At 37.5% G+C, this 20,479-nt stretch overlaps 1 protein-coding gene across 1 annotated transcript in view; it reads left to right on the top strand.

Moving 5' to 3' along the window:
- Nucleotides 1-20,479, top strand: part of BMP5 (bone morphogenetic protein 5) — a 56,960-nt gene that overhangs the window by 8,158 nt on the left and 28,323 nt on the right. The window contains exon 2 of the mRNA XM_064412226.1: nucleotides 16,555-16,747. Within this exon, the coding sequence (XP_064268296.1) occupies nucleotides 16,555-16,747 (193 nt within the window). The remainder of the gene's footprint in view (nucleotides 1-16,554; nucleotides 16,748-20,479) is intronic.

Here is a 20,479-nt window from a genome sequence, read left to right as displayed (position 1 = left end):
TTCATATTTATTGGCTAGGCCATGGGGTTTCCCTATTTGCTCATCTCTTAAAATAACACCCCTGGTTAAAATTTCCTATAAAACACAGAAATGCTACAGCAGGCAGAACTTGTCAGCCCTGACAACTACATTATTTAAGTTTGTGGGTGGGGTACACCAAGCAAGAGCTGGTTTGTGTTTTGTACTGAATTATAATTTTTTTCTATACAAAACATGACTGTAATAAAAGTAGAAAAGGAAAGGTTTTGTAGCTCGGCTTTCCACTCAGAAATTTTCCAGTTATTGAAAGACGCTCCAAGTGGTGAATTTTGGTGTTTAGTTCCCAGCTCTTTTTGAGCAATTATTCTGGTGCAATAGATCAAGAACCTGGCTTTATTAACCACTACAATACCACTTAATACACATGTGGTATATGAGACACGTGTGGGACCTCACCAAAATGTGGTTCTACTCTTTCCCCACTGTAATTCAAGGCAAACTGAGGCAAAAATTATTAATGAGTCAGAGCCTAGAAAACTAAGCAGGACATCTAGTGCTGGTTCATGATATGTATCTATAGCTGATAACCAGTGACTGTGCAGAAGCAAAATTCCATGTAATTCTCTTTTTCAAGGAGAATCATGATGTGCAAGAAATTTGTACAACTGAAATTTCTGTAAGGTTTATCTTTATTTGACTTAACAATATTACTTATTCAGACTCCATGAGAATCTTAAGGTCTTTTCCAACTTTGATGATTCTGTAATTATATACCTTTGTTGACTCGGTCAATTAAATGAAATTGTTTTTATTCGCAGATATTTGACTGTAGTCAAATTAATGAAGTTGAATTCATATGATTTGGTAAAACTGTACCCCTAATCCAGAGTAATTATTGTAAATTAAGAGCAATTTTTCTAGGCATACCAATTTAAAACAAAAATGGAGGGGAAATACACATGGAGTATGCCCCTAGAAGATACTGCAAAATAAATTTAAAAATTCATTTTATTGGAGTTTTTCAATTGTGAATGGCATAATTTTTGGACTTAGAGGTGTTAAATTCTGTTCTGAAAAAGAATAAAATTCTAGAAAAAAATCCTGATTTCTGTTTTGTTCTAGGCCTTAGTAAAATAAGCAGCAGGGACCTGAATGAGCAGGGACTGATTTTGGAGCAGTGGGCAGATGGTGTCTGATGGAACCTGGTGCCTAGAGCCATGGGATTCTGGTGGCACAGTTTTCAAAACACTAGCTGAGAAATTGAAAGAGTGGGACAACAGTAGTGTGGATGATATCCCTGTGGGAGTAAGTCCAAGCCCAGTGTACAATCCCATAACAGCTGTAGGGGTGATTTAGATGGTAGAGGTCCAGCAGGAACATAGCTCTGGGAAGGTTGTTCCCAAGGTTAGCTCAGCTGGAATACGTGTCAAAAACTACAAGTCACAACGTGCCAGTGATCCCAAAGGTTCTCTGCTGCTCCTGACCTCTTGAGGTTGCCTTGCCTCATACATGAAAATTAAATGCATGCAAAGGTTTTGCAGTGAGTCAGTCCCACCCCCAGCTGAGTCAAAGAGTGAAATATCAGAGCAACCTAAAAGGAAAATCCTGAAGAGCCTCAGAAGAATGAAAACAGTGTGCCTCTGTTTTTCAGTCCATACAATGAGGATGGGCAAACACTCCTGCGTTCATTTTATCTTCTGTGCATTGTCATTCTTTGAAGTTGCAGAGGACTGCTACAGCTTTCTTCTTGTGTTTTACTCTGGCTGTGTGCTCTGTAAAATACTTTGCTTCTAAAAGCCTCACAACACCTTGCATTTCATCATGGTGATCTCAAATCTTGTTTTAGAAAGGGCTAAACAGCTCTTCTATAAGGGCAGCAAGTTTGCTGTTCTTAAAACACAGTTTATAAAATAATGAAAATGAATTTAAGCACCAAAACTGAGATTTGTGTTCTGGTGTAATGAAGAGAGGAAATGTGGCTAGCTTAGCTCTTGTTCTCAGAATATAGGTTTGTGTCTCTCTGAGTCATGTGTGCATGCACAACAGTCTGTGTGCATGGCTTTGTGTATGTAATATAGAAAGCATGTAAATCTCTTCAGTTTTAGTCACCGGAATTTTTTCCCCCTTAAATCATAATATTCTTTCCCATCAATACTATGTGGCTTTAACAGCCCTGACCTTTCAAGCTGCCTGTTTGGACCAGTGTTTATCAGATGACCATTTGACCTCCTTGTTAATTGTACTTAATTACATCCTGTTGTAACATTTTGAAATAAGGAGGCGAGTTTATGGATCTGCTCCAAAGACCTGAAGACTAAAACGGCAGCAGAATTCAATGGTATGAGATGCTGAGTAATCTTGTAGTGAGGCTGATGAGAGCTGTGGCTTGTCCAATCAATGGCAAAATTAGATCCTTAAACAAGTCCTTTTCCATTTAGGATTGCTGATACTTCTGTGAATAAAATCACAATTTTTTTTTTGTTCAGAGAAGGGCTTCTCTCCTCTGACTAACAGCTTGGATGTTTCTCCAAAGAGATCAAGAAAGGAGTGAGATATCAACAGTACTGCAAGGGCTGAAGTTCACATCTGATGATATAAAAGACAGTAGCTTCTGTTTCCACGATATCTCTATAGTTTTCCAAAATTTCAAAATGCTTATGCTTCCATAGAATTGCCAGTTCCCACGAGTTTTTTGAGACTTACATAATATTTGCTATGCGATTTTCTGTGCATTGATGATTTATTTACATTTCATTTAAGATCAGCAGTTATCCCCTGCATCTGCAGAAAAACAAAAATGAAAACAAATCGACATCCAGAAAGAGCTGCAGTTCTTGAAAATGGTCAGTCTAAAGGCTCAGAAAGCAACTTCAAGCACTTTTAATTTTACAATGCTTTTCATGTAGTTGATGGCTTTTGAAACACATTTCATTGACCATATCACTTCTCTTCTCACTAGTGATAAGATAGATATATATATGAGTGTGTGTGTGTCCTTTTCTGTTGTTGTTCCATAGCTTACTTTCCACAAATTTCTAGTAAACTTGATTTCCTAAAATACATTAGGTAAAAAGGGAATAGAAGCTATAAAATTACCATTACCAGGTGAAAATCTAGTCCCAAAATTTTACGGCAAGGCAAAAGAATACACCTTCAATTTTGTTTTATTATAACAGTGATCAATAGTCTTCTTGCAGAATGAAGTGCCATAAAAATTAATTGTTTGTAGTGGTTAATTGCACATCATTATGGCATTATTGCAATGGTTTATCATCCAGCATGAGTCAAATTCTAGATAAAAAAGATAAAGATAAGTTACTTAGGGCTGTGCTGTGAGCTCTTTGGCTGATGCAGTACTGCTCACGGTTGTCACTGTGAACTGAACACTACTGTGAAAGCTAAAACTCTCTACTGTCTTTCACGTAGTAAAGATTAAACCTATAGTTCAACTAGACACAATTGCTTTTACAGAATTAAATGGTTTTTGTGTATTGATTTAAATGATAAGCTTATGTGATTAAAAATAAACCAGAATTTGCTGGATGTCATAGTAAAGTATTCAAAAATCATAATTTTTAAATCCTCTTGGGTGTTAAGCAATAGAAAATATACCTGAAAACATACAGTTAAATATGATTACATTCAGGAAGGGCTGGTTTATTTTTCAGAATTTTGAGAGTTAATATAATGTGACACTATACAGTATTGTGTATCACAGTATTTTAAAATTACATATTATTTCAGAATAAAGTTTGTTCTTTTACTTAATTCTTTGGTTATCTCCTATATTATATCCTATAGCTATCAACTATGGTTCTTCAAAAGGTTTTTTTTTTTCATCACTTAAAGTTTTGAACTAATAATCATGTTTAATGAGGCTGTGTATAATAATGAGATCACATTTACAAGGACAAACATTTTTTAGATATATAAAATTTTAAATTTAAGTAAGTATATCTTAAATATACTTATAAATATATTATAAATGTATTCATGATTTTATACAATATGTGCACATATATATTTTTCTATAGAGGTATGTGTTAATGCAAAATCCAGAGGCAGTTGATGCTGTGGAGTAAATTCTAAGACACAGATCAAAGAATATTCAGAGTTGAAAGGGACTCACAGGAAACAAGTGCAACTCTTAAGTGAATGGCCCATATGGGGATTGAACCCTCAGCCTTGGTCATAGTAACACCATACTCTGGCCAGCTGAGCTAATCTTGAGGTTGATTAGTTCAAGTTCATGCTGCAATTCATTGGGTCAGATGAAGAGACTAATTTCATTAGGATTAACAGCATATCATCACTGTTTTGCTTGCAAAGCAGTTGTCTTCTGATTCCTCCATATTTGTATGTATTCCTTATAAATGTAAAATCCAAAAGAATATTGGTGTTATTAGTGCTTATTAGCATGGGACACCTTGTCTAAAAGGTCTCTAAACATGTTTTGTTCATCACTCAGCTGGAACCAGTGCACAGAGCACTCATGAACTGAAATCTTGGCTCCATGGGCACAGCTGCCAAACAAGTTATGACCTGTTCATGCTGTGTCTACATTACCATCTGCTGCTGTGCAGTAATGAAGCTTCTTTTATTAACATATCACTATATCATTAACATTACATCATTATATCAGTGAGATTTACCACAACCTCCATTAAATCATGCTTGTTCTCCTTGTCTGCAGGTAGGGAGCATGTTTTCATCAAAATGGGAATGAAAGCATGTCTCCAAAAGACAAGACTGTGATGCTTCCATATTGACAAATGGAGTTTTTTACTTTTTAAGCCTATACCCAGAGATCAGAGCAGTTGTCACTTCCAAACCTAGTGGAAACACAGGTTTATCACAAGCGTGGGCAAAGGTTGATCAGCTGCTGCAAAATGCTCGTGAAATATTCTTAGTGGTGTGGTACCAACAAGATTGCAGGTCAGGTTTCCACTCCCTGCTCATTCTTACCTTCTGCTCAGAAAGACACACAAGTTTTGTCTGAGCCACATCAGCTCAGCAGAGTACAAGCTCCAGGAGACCATCTTTGCTGTTCCACAGAAGTGCTACACCTACAGCATGATTGTAGATACCTCTACAATTGGCTTAGGTATTGTGTTTGTAAGGAACTGTGTGAGGAATATGAGACATGCAGTCCCAGGTGGAATAACACTGAAATGCAGAAATATTGCAAGCATGTCCACAGTCCTGGGCAACCAGCTCTAGGTGGCTGCTCCATCTGCTCCAGGAGCAGATGGCCTCCTCAAGTCCCCTCCATCTGCAGCCTCTCTGTGACTCTGTGACACAGTACCTACAAAGAAGGGGGCCCTTACTCGTCTTATACCTTGACATTAATCATTGGGTCTTTTTTGGAGAGGAGTGATGATCTTGCATCAGACAATTGTTGGAGGAACAGTACTGTGTGCTCAAAATGTCATACTTTCTACTTTGGAAATTAGTTTCCTTCTTATGTCGTTTTGAGCCTCCTGTGTCTCTTTCCCCAAGTCTATCCAAAAGAACCTACTGTGAGGGATCATGACCTACTGTCGTGTTACCTGGGGTTTATCTGAGCTCTTCACATTGTTTGTGAAGATTATTTTAACTTGCCTTTGGCAGCGCAGGTGTAATGCTGGATGGCCAATCCAGAGGTATTTTATTCACTAACTGTCAGGGAGTTTCTGTCCAGAAAGAGGGTCAAAGTGATCATTAACTTTGGTAAGCTTTAAACTTCTTTTTGGGGAAAAAAATCCATTCTTTTCCTTCTTTTTGAGGGAATTTATTCCATATGAGGGTGAAATTATCTCTCTGAGAATAAATAATGGTCAGATTAGACCGACAGAGCTACAAAGGAGAGGGTACATTTTGTATCCATATTAAAAAGCTGTTAAACCCACAGCCATATCCCAAACTGGCTGTTAAAACCTGCCATCTGAAAATGCCATTCCTCACCACCCCTGACCAGTCTCCTACCTGCTCTTCCTCCTCATCTTCCTCCCGTTTTCTCCCAGTGTAATGTGTATGAGGGCCTGCCCCTGCTGTGCTTCTGGCCCCGTTGCTCTGTTTCTCAGCACCACCACTTAGGCTCTCCGAGGTGCTCCTTGGTGGTGGACAACAACAAGAGTATGCAGGACAAACCTGCAAAACAAGGGCAAACAGATTATAAAAGATGAAGCTTAGTCTCCTTACATTTTTAATTTTAAGGTGATGACTCAGTATAGCGATTAGCCCAGTATACATTTGTGCAACTGAAGTATAAATCAGAGGATTTCTGATTTTGTTTGAGCCAAGCTGACATAATAACTAAGTGTATGACCTGTCAGCAGCTATTTTTTGCAAGTGTATTTAATATCCTGGCTATAATATAGTCTAGCAAAATTTTTTGATTTCTTACATGTAAAGAAGCCTTCTTCTGCTTTCTAAATGAGATGTTCTTGAGGGCTTCCTTTCTTATCCTTGTTACAGCTGGATTGTTTTCATGGAATGCTTAGTTAATGTTAATGGGTATGAATAATATTAAAATACTTAGATGTGAGCACAGAGCAAGCAGAATATATTGCCTATCCAGTCACATCCAGTTTAATATTCAAACACAGCTTCCATGGGAGCATTTCCAACAAATTCCACAGCAGAAAAGAGATGGAATTTATCAGACAACATGCATGAATGGTAAACAGCAGAGTGATTTGCCACCTCTGGCTGGAAGTGAGCAGAGGGTTAACATGAGCAGAAACTAAGGAGATGTGAGAAGATAGAGTGCACTTTAATGTTTTGCTTTTCCTCCCCTGCCAGTTGCCCTATGATGATATATGCCCTTTCACCCTCCTCAGAAGTTATGTTCCATCTGTATACTTTTACAGTGTCAAAACAGTTATAACTTACACCTATTTTCTGACCATTGGATCCCAGAGGTATAACTTTTGTTTCTATGCAGTTGCAGCTGAACCCAAGAGGGATCTTTTTTTCTGTCATTTGTTAACCTTGAGGTTGTGTTGATCTGACATCCTGACTTTCACACACAGTCAGAAACCTGGCAATAATTGTTAGTTTTCTTTATGATGATCTGTGATTATAGAAAAACAGAGTTAAATGTGAGAAAAAATGGAAGTCTATTGACAGATGGTATCAAAATTTACTGGCTTTGCCAAAGGTGAGGCAAAATGGACATCATTGAAAACAGCAGGCAAAATTAGCAACCTGAAGTGGTGGTGGTGCAAGGGTTAGTTAATTTATCTATGCATTATCTCAGAACTATGTAATAGAGAGATCTTTGTGGAGTTTTTTTTCCAAGTAAAGATTTATTTATTACTGATGAAACAGAACTCAATCAGAAATCTAGTAGATTTAGATTAACATATGTATTTGTGATTGGAGTGCCTTCATAATATGGTGTGCTCACAGGGTCCTTACTTATTAAAGATTAAATAGCACGTATTTGCAGTTGTATCTTTTGTTGTGCTTTGTACCACAGCTGAGCAACTGGAGTGAAAGGTTTGCATTTGTCAGGTTGAAAGTACAGCGCATGATACTCCCAAAACCATCAGAAAAAGGAGATTTTGAGGAATCACATTGCCTACTATCTTTTATGTTAGGATTGTGATAGTACCCAAACTTAGGCTCTCAAAATTCTGTTCACTTCTAAAACTCAATCTCTTTGTCTTGTTACTTCTCCTCTTGTTTTGGCCGGGCTCAAGGCAGCATAAGAAAAGCAGGGTGTTGCTTTCCCACTTATTTTGTATCAACAACTGAAAGCCTTCCAGCATTTAATTATAATTGGACCAGCTGCAGTGCAGCACTTGTTTTGACTTGTTGAGCAAGTGCATTTGACTTGGAAGAAGAGTAAATTGAATGAATAACACATGTTTAGCAATGAAATTTTTAACAAAACATTGGCAATTGAATGAAGACCAGCAATTTGTTTAACACTTCTGCTTCACTCCATAATTTAATGTAAAGTAACAAGAAGGTATCATGGGTAATCTCACAGTGTCCAGATCACCTGGGAGATTCTGTGTGGGAAAGCCAAGCTCAGTTATGCCTCTTTGACTGAGGCATTTCTTTAGGTATCTGCTTATGAAAGTTGCTGGCAGGCACTGTTAAATGGTTTCTGGGAACTCTTTCCTTCTTATGGTGAATGCTGGAAGCTTTTAACTATTAACTGAGTTCTAATTCTGAAAATAATTAATGAAAAAAGGAGAGAAACTTATCCTTTTACATATTCGCTTATATTCTAACATGGGTGTATAGCTTTCATTATTTACCTGGGTACTGTCTGTCACTTACTAAAGTGAAAACATTGCATGCACATTTTGAGGGGATTAGAAAGGAGAAATCACATAATTTGAAAGTCCACCTTAATAATATTTTAGTCTTTACACTATTTGGAGTTTCTGAAATGTGTTTTTTGTTAATTGGCAAGGATCTATGAGATATTATTGACTACAAATAACAAAATGAAGAAATTAACTTTTTAATAATAGAACAGCACTTTCAAAAAATGTAATACTAAGTGCTTGATTAAAATACATTAACACAGTCTAACTTTTTCTTTTTTATAAAGTATGGGATTTTGAAATGCATTTCTTTGAGGGTTAAAGAAAGAAAATCAGTAAGTGAAATATTTGCTTCAAAAAAAGGCAATAGTTTTTTGTTAGTTTGATTTTTTATTATGCTTTCACTTTTCCTTCTTGCTTTATATTGCCATTGTTGAAGGTTTTTTCATTGACTTTATTTTTATTTGAATTACTATGCAATTTATATAGTTCAGTAAGTCTATCCAATTATAGAAGGGATGTTCAACCACTAAAAATTTGCATTCAATAAGTATTTCATTTATTAAAACTGTCACTAGCTGCACAGTATTTCATCAAACTATTTTCAAACTGCCTCTAATTTTGGTAAACAAAATAGGAAAATGTTGCTCATTGGTGTCAGTAGCTGACCTGAAAATAAAGGATTTAGTGAAATAACTCTAAATTTGCAGCAGTGTATCTAGCTTCTGCACATGACTGATCAAATTTTATTCTTTGTGTTTTGAAAATAAATTTCATGTGAAAGTAATTTACATTATTATTTCAAAACCACGTCTGTAAATATATAATTATTTTAAATGCAATCAATATAATAATAATATATGCAGAGAAACTCAAATAAAAAGAACTGAAATTAATCAGTTTTTAAGAAACAGAACTGTTGCAATGAAAAAAAAATTCTCCAGACTTGCCCTTTCTAATTAAGCAAAATCCCCACTGATAAAGGAAACAGCTTTGCTCCAGTTGGAAGGGGATCTGAATGTAGATTAAGTTTCTGACAATGACTTTCGTGTCTAAGATAGGGTATGTGTGGAATGTAATTTTGTGAACTTCTGTTTTCAACCTCTGCCTATATAGATTCTATTTTATATAGAATCATTTATATTGAGAAAAGCCTTTAAGATCCTTGACTCCAAGTATTAAACTTTCACTGACAAGTCTGCCACTTTGAGGGCTTCATTCTGCTCCCTGTACCTGTCTTCAGCCTCAGGGAGCTGACACCCAGAGAACAACTGGCCCAGCTCTATTAAAGGGTGAGACAAAGAAGACATTAAGTACCACAGCCTTTTCCCCATCCCTTGTCACTGTGTTTTTCCCCTCATTCAATAGAATGGAGATTCTTCTTTGCACTCCATTTGTTGCTGATGTATTTATAAAAACATTTTCATTGTGTTTTAAGGCAGTACCCAGATGACATTATAGTTGAGCTATAATATGACATTATAGTTGAGTTTGGCCCTTCTAATTTTCTTTCTGCATAACTTCATGCGTCCTTGTATTCCTTTGATTTCCTGCCCCTTCTTCCAAAGTGCATAAATTCTCTTTTTTTTTTTTTTTTTTTCCCCTGATTTCCAGCCAAAGCTGGAAAGGCAGGCTGCTCCTCTTCCCCATTGGCTGCTCTTTTGGCACATGGGGCAGCCCGCTCCTGGTCTTTCAGATCTCTCTCATGAAGGATGTCCATCCTTCCTGGACTCCCTTGTCCTTCAGGTCTGCCTGCCAAGGGACTCTGCCAACCAGCCTGCTAAACAGGCAAAAGTCTGCCCTCAGGAAGTCCAGAAGAGCAGTTCTGCTGACCACTACCTTCTTCAAGAATTAAAAATTCCATTAAAACTCTATAATTCTGTGTTTGATGTGCCTAAGAGGCCTCCACCTATCACATCACCCAGCAGTGATTCTCTGTTCACTAGCAGCATGTCCATCTTCCCTGGTTGAATCCCTCACCAGCTGTGTGAGGGAGTTCTCTTCCACACATTCCAGACTGTTTTCTCTCTGCTGTGTTGTATTTCCAGCAGACATCTGGTAAGTTGAAGTTCCCCATGAGAACAAGGGCTGGTGACAGGGAGACTTCTCCCAGCTGCTTGTAGAACATTTCATTTCCCTCTCCATCCTTGCTGGCTGGTCTATCACAGACTCCTACCAGGATATCTCCCATTTGCCTTCCTTCTGATTCTTACCTATAAGCACTCAACCCAGTTGTCACCATAAATAAGTTCTAGGCAATCAAAACATTCCCTAATATAGAAGGCTACCTCACTGCCTCTCCTTCCTTGCCTATCCCTTCTCAAGGGTTTATAGCCATCTTTAGCAGCACTTCAGTTGTGCAAGCCATCCCACCATGTTTCTGAGGTGACAACTACTTCATCCTAAATGGAACACATGCAGTGGGGAAGTTTTGTAGTTAAAACACTCAGCTGAATGATTATGGTGATGTAAATGGTAAATGTCTAATGTCAAATATCAAAAGAAGTCAGGTGTGGGAACAAAACCCCATTTCATTATCATTCTCAACCCCTGCATTTATTCTATGGAATGGCTCAGGATGTCTCATTGCTGGGTTACTGGCATCCTGGCAGTCAGGATACAGTCACTGAAATCAGCTGATAAGGACTGAACTGTCCTTTGAGCTAGGACTATCCACTGGAGCTGCAGTGAAGCAAAGGGGAAATGTAAATAAACTCTTTTTTTTTCTGTTTACTGGCTGGTACAAGGCAGTTGACCCTTAACAAACAGAATTGTCTCTCCACTGACTGTATCAGCAGCCACCTCCACTGTCCAAAGGAATGCTTTAAGGACAGGTGACTGTGTTTTCAATTTCAACATCTAACTCAAAATAGATTCCCTGAGTTCAGATCAGGAAACTTACCATTCTAAAAAACAGATAAACCTAGTAAAGCAGTAGTGCTTAGAGAAGTAGAATCATAGTCTGCTGCTTTTTTGTTTCTAAATCACCACTTTGGGGAGTTATTTTTCTTAATTTTTGGGCTTTAAAAGTCCACCTGATTTAAAATCCTTTCTAGAAGTCTGTAATCCTCATTCAAAGGCCAATGAACAGGATTAAATGGCTGTCACTTACTACAATATTAACTAGATTTTATATTTTCAGAACTTCCAGAGTGAAAAAATGAAAGGTATGCTTTCCCAGATAAAGTGATTTTCTGAAGTTGATATTCATTTTCTACAAGCCAAAAAAGTTACATAGCTTAAAAATATTTAAAAAATTATATATTTTAAAATCTGTAATCTGGTCTCTCTTCAGCTGAGAATGACATTCTGATGAATGTTCTTTACTTCTCTCAAAAGCACTTCATTGAAATATTTGCACCTGGCATACCTGTTTTATTTTGGGGTTTTTTTTTAACCCTGTATGCTTCTCTAGAATCACTTTTCACCTTTCCACACACCCTACAAAACATTTGTTTCCTTAATTTATGAAGGATGAGTCACTCTAAACAGTCTCATCTGTGATACTGGAATTTGAATGAGAGAGAGAAGAGCAAGAGTGGGGTAAACATCTATTTGATGTCTGTCTTTTCACAGTAGCACAATAGCTAATTCCTAGGGCCTCTGACCTTTCAGTGTCCTGTAACAGAGTACTCGCATTAATCTGTTGCTTATCTGTCACCTACCACATTTGATATTTCCAGTCTCTGCTTTCAATTATCAGTCATTAGAGGCAGCACTGAGTAATTTCAGGAGAAAATGCCTGGAACCTTTGACCTGTTTTAGTCAGATAACCACAAGTGTTCACTGTAGATAAACTATCATTTCATTATATTCAAGATGTAAATGAGTGTCGTTTGTAGTGTATCAGTTTACTGTAAACTTTATCACCTTGGAGTGATTAAAACTGACTGGTTTACTTAGTACTTATACAAAGAATTTAGAGTCAAACAGTGAAATTCAGTGAGATTAGTGTAAATGACCCTTCATAGTTACACAGGTCCATTTTGCCTTGGAACATAGATTTAGTAGTTAAAAAGTGACATTAATTTGATTGGTGAGACTTCACCGTTTGTGAAGCCAGTTGGGATCCTGGGATGTTATATTGTAAAAGCAGCTTATTCTAACATGTCTTTCAGCATATCTTTGGTTTGTTACCCATTTGCCAAAGGAGCTTTCACTTTGTCTATGTGTCACAGCCACACACCATCATCTTCAGGAAAAGTGAAGCACATATCAGTGTGGAGCTAATCACTACTGAGAGAGCAGATCTAATAGTCCCTCATGCACTATGACTTAAGACTCATTGCTAGCAGTTCTTATATTTTTTAAGCTCAGTCAACATAATCAGATATTTATAGCTGAATTTCTAAAATACTGATTAATTGTTATACATCTATATAAGTGCTTTCAGTGTTTTTTAGTTGTTATTTTTCCCCCTCATAAAATAGTTTTGTTAATAAAAACAGTGCATGATATTTTATTTTGGTGTGAAAGAACACCTCTTTTCCAAAATTATGTTTTTTTCCTGTAAATTTGACTTTTTTTCTTCTTAGAGTTGGATTTAGTGTTAATACAGTGTAAATGTTTCATCAGTTTGCCACATGGATGGAAAATATCATTCTTTCCCATCTTACACACAGGTGTTTGTGATATTCCCCTGAGCCATGACTTGTCTGATGTAACTGTAGTGCTGCATATATTAATTTCAGGTGGTATAAAAATACCATTTTTAAATGCCAGTGCTAAGAATCCTGACCAATGAGAGCCAAGGAAGATTGTGGTTGGTTTTTATTGGGTGAGGGTTTTTTTGTTTTTTTTTTTTTTTTTTTTGTAATAAGCGTTGTCCCTAATATTCTACTTATTTTTTACTTAGAAAAATTCTATTGCTCCAATGATTAAAAAAATACTTACTGATTTTCTGGTCAACTGGTTATAAGATGCTGTGATTTGTCCCACAGAAATGCATTTTGGCAGATGTACTGAGCAGGGCTGGAATGACACGAGAACATTGTGAAAGGACCGAATACTTGAAAATTTTAACCTGTGTTTTTCAGGCTGCCAGTGTTGAAAAGCTCTTGCCTGTGAAATAAAAATATTTGAGAAATGGTGCCTCCCTGCACTTCATGCTATTTCAGCAGGACAAAGGACCTGACAAATCCCTACTGAGCATTCACTGTCTTGCCTGACAAGACATTTATTAGATGCATAAGGGACCAAGATTTGTGTATTATTTTCAGTAATAAAATATTCAATATAATTAAATAGTATTTTCCTTTTTTTAACTTGGCTGCCATTCTAACCATTGGTCATTATTGTAACATCACCATCACCTCTTTTTTGCAGTCTGCTGTATAATGCAAGATTTTAAGTTGTCTACATTTGTATGCAAAGTTTTGGGTTTTTTTTTTGCTTTATACATTGGCTGATATAAATTTGCAGTAGACATTAGACATTCTGGATTCACTGCAGAGAGTGGGAGCTCCTTGGACTCGGGGTGTTGTTCAGTGCCTGTTTCCTACAGCCCTTCCCTTCTGCAGATTGTTGCTACTCTGAAGTCCTGGCCTGCCTGTAAACGCCGTCTCAAACCAGAGAAATTTTTGACTTGTGTCCCTTTCAGATGACAGTGCTGCATTTTCCTTGGGTATATACGTGAAAACACAGATAAGTACTATCTGTGTGAGTTGTAACAATTAATTTGAGGCCCACCAGAAAGTGGCTGTCAGTATTCTCTCAGCAGTTGTGAGTGATCCTGAGAGATCCCCACTGATACTGTTAGGAGTACTGTGGAGGCTTCTGTCCAAACTATAACATAGGGAGACAAGTACTCTTTCTAAACTGATGTTACTAATTAGAAACTACATGGTAGAAACTAGACAAAAGGAAGCTTCAAACCCAAATAAAAATCAATCAGTCCAGGAGTAGTGGCATTTAAACCTTTTATTCAGTGTCTAATTATTCAATATTTACTCATAGTGAGTAGTGCTTAGTTACCCATGTAGGCTGGTAAATACTTGTTGAAAAAAATACTATCCAGAGACAGCAGAATGGTTTGCACTATACTATGTCTGTGTTAAATATAGTTCTCATTTGAAGGTTATTGACATATCTGTTCCATGACAGTTTTGAAATGCTCAGTTATAACCTCAGAAACTTGGAGCAGACTCTTTGTACCAGAAAAAACCCTCCCGGCTCAGTGCTTTTGCATATGCTAATCTCTGCCAAGCTCCTCTGAAATGAAAGGCTTTACATGGGCATTTAAAAAAAAAGCAAACAACTCCCAAACCTTAAGTCAGATCTCTGTATATATCTCACGGTTTAGAACGGGCAGTGGAGCTGCTAAATAGACTGTATCCTGTTTCTCTTCAGTAGCAGCCCATCCATCTTCAGGTACAGAGCAGCCAGTTTACATGCTTCTGCTGCTTTTCTGCTTTACTTTTTCTACACAGTCTTCGATGGCAAGCCCATGTAAGCTAAATATGCACTTGAGCCAAGTAAACCTCACAATTAGCAGACAATTTTCCTTTTGTCAGCTGGGAGAAAGTTCATTTTCACTGAAGATAAAGTGTTCTTATAGCCTATATATTTTATTTTTGGTGGTTCTTAAGGCAATACAGACTTGCATTAAAAAAAAATAAAATAAAAGCTAATGAAAGCAAGGAAAGTTTGCATTTTTGAAAAGGTGGCAGGGAAGTACACTGTAAAGAACTAGGTACATGACCACAGGTGACTTAAATAGTAACTACTATTCTGAAAACAGTGTTAAATACTTTTTGTTCAATAGCTCCCACTTTAGTATGTCCATAACTATACACTTATATGGCAAGCCTAAAATGATTTTTTTACCTTTTAGTGCATTTCTATTTTGTAAGACAACATATTGATTATAATAATGCAGATACATAGGTTTATATATAAAATTATATAATTATATGTATATACATGCAAACACACACACATTATGTATATATAAAAAATTGTTTGGGAGGTATGTGTGTATGAGCATGTAAGTATAAATATTGTAGTAATTTACACATTATTTATATCTGTAGCATTTAGTAATGCAAATGTGTGCTTTTTCAGAACAGACATTGTTCCTCTCTCAGATCTGGGGACTAACATGCAATAAAAGAGCTGGGGTTACAGGAGAGAGTGTTTAGGGAAGCTGAGTGCAGCCATAAATGTTTAGTTGGTTATCTAAACCAAATCGCAGCTCTGCATTTTAGACTTTGTCAACCATTAGTAAACAAAGCACATATGTCACGAGGCAGGTAGAACTTTCCAGAAGAGAGAAATTCTGTCTTCCCACGGAGCACAGCTTATTCATAGGTCAATGATACGTTTTACTCTGTGGAAGTGGAAACCATGGATCATTTTCCTTTCCACATCCTTAAAATCTGAAGTATTAATCCCATAAGGAGATCATCAGCCAGTACGACGACCTGTAATTTCCGTTGTCACATCAAAACATATATTCCATTGCAAAAGTTGCTTCTAACTCAGAATCAGAACTGCAGCAGATAATGGAAATAGACCCAAACCAGTTATAAATTAAAATCCTCTGCTTTGTTCCTCTTAAAATCCTGTAGAAACCTCAATTGAGCAATCATGAGGTTTGCTTTTTTATTTTAGATTGTGGCAATGTCAGAAGCAGTGGGAGCTGCACCTGCCCACCAAGAACAGGTTTGAGGGGATTTCTCAAGCCAGAATTGTACATCCTATACTGCTGGGGTGCCAGAAGCACTTGGTCCTGACCCATAGTTCCTTCTTCTGACCATTGGAAAGATGACGTGCATGCCATTAGAGTACAACTTGTGTTAATTTATATGACTTAACTGCTTCTTAACTATATAGTTGTTGCAGTGCACTTTAGTACCACTTTTATTATGTTAAACGGAAATGAGCTGCATTCCTCTCATCAGCCTGGTTATTAGAAGTAATTAGTGTTTTCCAAAGTCATCTATAGTTCTGACATTGCTATGGTTCTGCTTATGGCTACACAGAAGTCCTAAATGCTTTCACAGCTTTTAGTTTGTTCATATTTCTAGTTGCTTTACAACATGCCCCCTTTCAGCTTTTTTTGATATTCTTTCCACTCCAGCTTCTGGAATTTATATAAAAGCCACAGAGGTTTTTTTTCTTTTGAACTGAAGATACTGGGCTGGTGGAATTTCCTTTAACTGGAAGTATGTCTGGGCTTGTGGTTTTATTATTTGCACAGTTTTATATTGTTATGTTTGTTAACCCCCAAGCAGAGCGAATGCTCCATTAATCATGACAAATGAGCATTTGTTTCACGTCTTTAATTTACATTCAATTCTTTTTCTCACAGTTGAAAGGGACAAGGACTTCTCCCACCACCGAAGGCACTACAAAGAATTCCGCTTTGACCTGACTCAGATCCCTCACGGAGAGGCAGTGACGGCCGCCGAGTTCCGGATATACAAAGATCGGAGCAACAGCCGCTTTGAGAATGAAACCATTCAGATTAGCATATATCAGATCATCAAGGAGTATCCCAACAGGTATCCCAATCCTGGCATGGACCCATCACAAGCTGAGTTCCACCCCATTTGCCTGTCTTAAGTAGGGAGGCAATATTGATCATAAGCATACACTTGACAAGGCATCGTTGCTACCACTGTGGCTTGTGCAGTATTACTACTTAGGCAACAATAGACAAAAACTTAGGCAAAAACACTGAACAAGAATAAAACTTACCTTAAATGTAATTTATTCCAGGTTTATGTCCAAGTTCACCAAATAATCTGTCCATGCACAGAGCAGGTGAGGGTTCATGTTCTCAGCGACCAAATGGTGGAGTGCCATGCACAGTCTAAGTGTCTAGATTTGGGACATGCACTGTTTGCTGACACTGAGGCACTGCAAGCCAAGATTCACGTAGCTCCTTAAAGGCAGAAAGATTGTCTAAATTTGATTACTTTTGAAGAGACATGGCTTTTTCACTTGTGTTTGACGATTATGCAGAAGGCAATTAAAAGATAAACTCATGCATTAACTTTAAGATGACATGTGCATACTTGACACATGCTGCTCACCGTAACTGAAAACTAAAACAAATCATAGAGTCATCTAGGTTGGAAAATATCTTTGAGATTGAGTCCAACCATAAACCTAACACTGACAAATCCACCAATAAACCACGTCCCTAAGTGCCACATATGATGTTGCATGAGCAAATCCCTGAATTTGAGTTTGCAGAGCACCATATATGACGTTCCCAAGACTCTACAGGACATCAGTAAATTAGCAGATTTCACCAGGCAAAGTAGCTAAGTACCTGAAAATTATGATTGAAAACTAGTATCAATTCCAAGATGCTTCTGAAAGAGAAGTTCTATTTTAAGATAAACAAAAACTCTCCTTCATCTCGGAGCTGATTTCTATCCTAGGAAGGTTTGGCAAAACCAAAGAAAATGTCAGCTTAAACTTGCAGAGTATTCGGGAGGAAATTAAAGCCCCATCACAAGTTAGCTTGAAGGCTGGGCCAGAATTCAAATCTCTTTTCTGCCCACAGAACCTTGAGCTTGTATCCTCCAGGTCATATACCTGAACATCAAGTTGTAAAATATTTATGGCTATAAATAGGGATTCATTTTCTACCAATGGAATCAACAGGAAGGAAAGCACTCATCTTTACAGACTACCTTTCACTTTCTTAGTAAATTTGGGGACGAAGAAAATAGTGTGGGGTTTTATTTTTTATTTTAACCTCTATCTTCAGCTTCCCAAAAATTCTTTTGACATTGGTTCTAAAAGAAACTTATTGGAGGAAGGAGTGAAGCAGGGAGGAACAAAGCACATCTTTTTAAAGAGCACAGGTCAAGGCTAAGGTGATGAAAGCTTTTCACCTGGAAATTCAGATTTTTTTTTATGAACTAATGGGAAAAATTAGTTGTTCTAATAATTTTGATGTTTTCTTTTTAAGTTTTTGAGTATTTTCACAGTTGATGGTGTGTATTCTATTTTAGAGAAAGCAAAACTGTTTACCACTCAGATGAAAATCAGTTAATATTATCTGACTTGTTCAAATGGCAGCTGCCTCTGTGGAGGCGTTAAACAATGCTTTTGATTTCTTTCGATGCATAAACAGAAGTTGATAAATGCTTTATATTTGCATTTACAATTATAAAAAAACCCTGTGTCCTTGAATGGAAGCATGATGCTGAAAGGAGGAACAAGCATTGACATGCCATGCATTTGATTTCACCAGTGTAACTACAGAAGCTTCAGATCCCCAGACTAAGTGTTTCTCTCCTACTGTTGATTTTGACAGTTTTGCTCATATGTAGGAACATTATAGGCAACTGCCTCAGTGGAACAGGATAGAAGACCACAAGCTCTTCACTGTTCAAATTAGAAACAAAAATATTTTCCACAACCCCCTTGCTGTCTCCAGGCAGAACATACCCCAAGACAAGTTCCCAGGAATTTATTTTTTTTTTTCAACAAAGCCACACCTTTTGCTTTTGGGCCCAGACTTTACTTGTGATTTTCTTGACTTTGTCACCTCAGGTTTATTCTACATATGTACATTAGGTTTCAGGTACAAATTTTTTAGAAGCTGCAACTACAGAATGGGAGAGGGAGTGAACTTTGAAGATGTGGAGGCACTGCAACATGTTGCCCATATAAGTTGTGAAAGCCACATTCCTGGAAGCTTTCAAGGCTAGGCTGAATAGGGCTTTGAGCCACAGGTCCTAGCGTGTCCCTGCCCATGGCATGGGGTTGGGACTTGATGATCTTTGAGGTCCCTTCCAACCCAAACCTCTCTCTGATCCTGTGATTCTGTGAAATCCCACAGTCCTTACTAGTGACACTCCACAGCAAAAAAGCTCCTCCCCCCTTTGCTTTGAGCAGGACACATGGGTGTCTGACAGGACTCTGCAATCCCAAACACAGTCCTGCTGTGCTTTCAGGCAGGGAGTGCCCAGGGTGCAGGGTTTCCAAGTTGCATACTAAGGACTGTGCTATAGTCTCAGGCATTCTTCTGTCTCTATGGCAGCATGGCTGCTGAAGTGTGTGTGTTTAATTCCCTTGGAGTTTGCTGAAGTTCCAGTCTTTGGGATTGAAGGTTTTTATTTGGTCTAAAGAAATGTACAGCATGGCCCATAGCAGGCTGACTTCCTATGGAGCCCCACCATCAACTCCTACCTAGGTCTTTTCTCAAGACCAAAGTAAATATCATCCAAAATGCCAAATCTTGGTTCATTATTTGGTGGCAGCATGCCACTGATTCAAATAAACTTTCAGGGCTCTTCCCACATTAGGGAATGCTCAAGTGGCAGTAAGATGAAAAAGCAGGTTTCCAGAATGAGGCTAGAGGTAAAAGAGCATTGTTGGGATGGCCTATTACACTGTAATGATTATTTGATCTGATCAAGAACTGTTCTGGGTTTCAAGGAACATATAGATGGTTTGTTCCACCTTTACTTCCTTAAGGGTCCCAGGATATGTGGAGCTCAGATGTTCTGCCTTCAGCCTCTTTGTGAAATTCTTGACTGTGGTAGCATTTCTCCTTTAGAAAACTGATCACTGGGGACCAAACTGAAATCACTAAACTTAAACAGCCTCTGTAAAGGTAAAGCCAATCAGCTGCATTCTGCCTGAATTTATTCACTCTTGCATTTTGGGCTATTTACGACATAATGCCTTGGGTTTTTATTATGTGTTGTGGGCTGTATTTTAAATAGAAATACTTTTTAAAATTCAGCCAAAATTTGCAGCTGTTTTTCATTTTAAGTGTGATTGCATAGAATAAAGGAGAATTCTAAAATTAAAAATGTCACAAAATATGATGAGAAGTTTGAATGAATGACATGAGCTAATGAGGGAACCCTGATCCCAGAGCTCCTGCTGCCTTCTCAGGGGTCAGGTTTTTATCCTGTATCTGTATCAGTTGTGGAAGAAGTTGTTATTTTCCCTGAATTTTTTTCTGTGAGTTTTACAGACTTTGAATTTCTGTAGTAACATGCTGTTATGCAGGCTAAATTACTAGTATTGGTCCAGATACATTTTCTCCATTCTTCTATGTGCTCTCAAGAATCAGTTCTGGTTTGCTGTAGGTAACCCCAACTCATTTTCTTTTTGCTGAGTAAATGAGTAAGAGCAATCTTTCTCTTTAAAGTTTATTACCTTAGCCACATCACTTTACTTGCAGTGAGACAGACAAATAATTGAAATATCAATACCAAAGGAACTTTAGTTTGAATTTTTGCTGCAACACAAAGTAATGA

This window comes from Passer domesticus, chromosome 3, assembly GCF_036417665.1.
Source record: "Passer domesticus isolate bPasDom1 chromosome 3, bPasDom1.hap1, whole genome shotgun sequence".
NCBI lineage: Eukaryota > Metazoa > Chordata > Aves > Passeriformes > Passeridae > Passer > Passer domesticus.
This window is presented reverse-complemented; position numbering and strand designations above follow the sequence as displayed.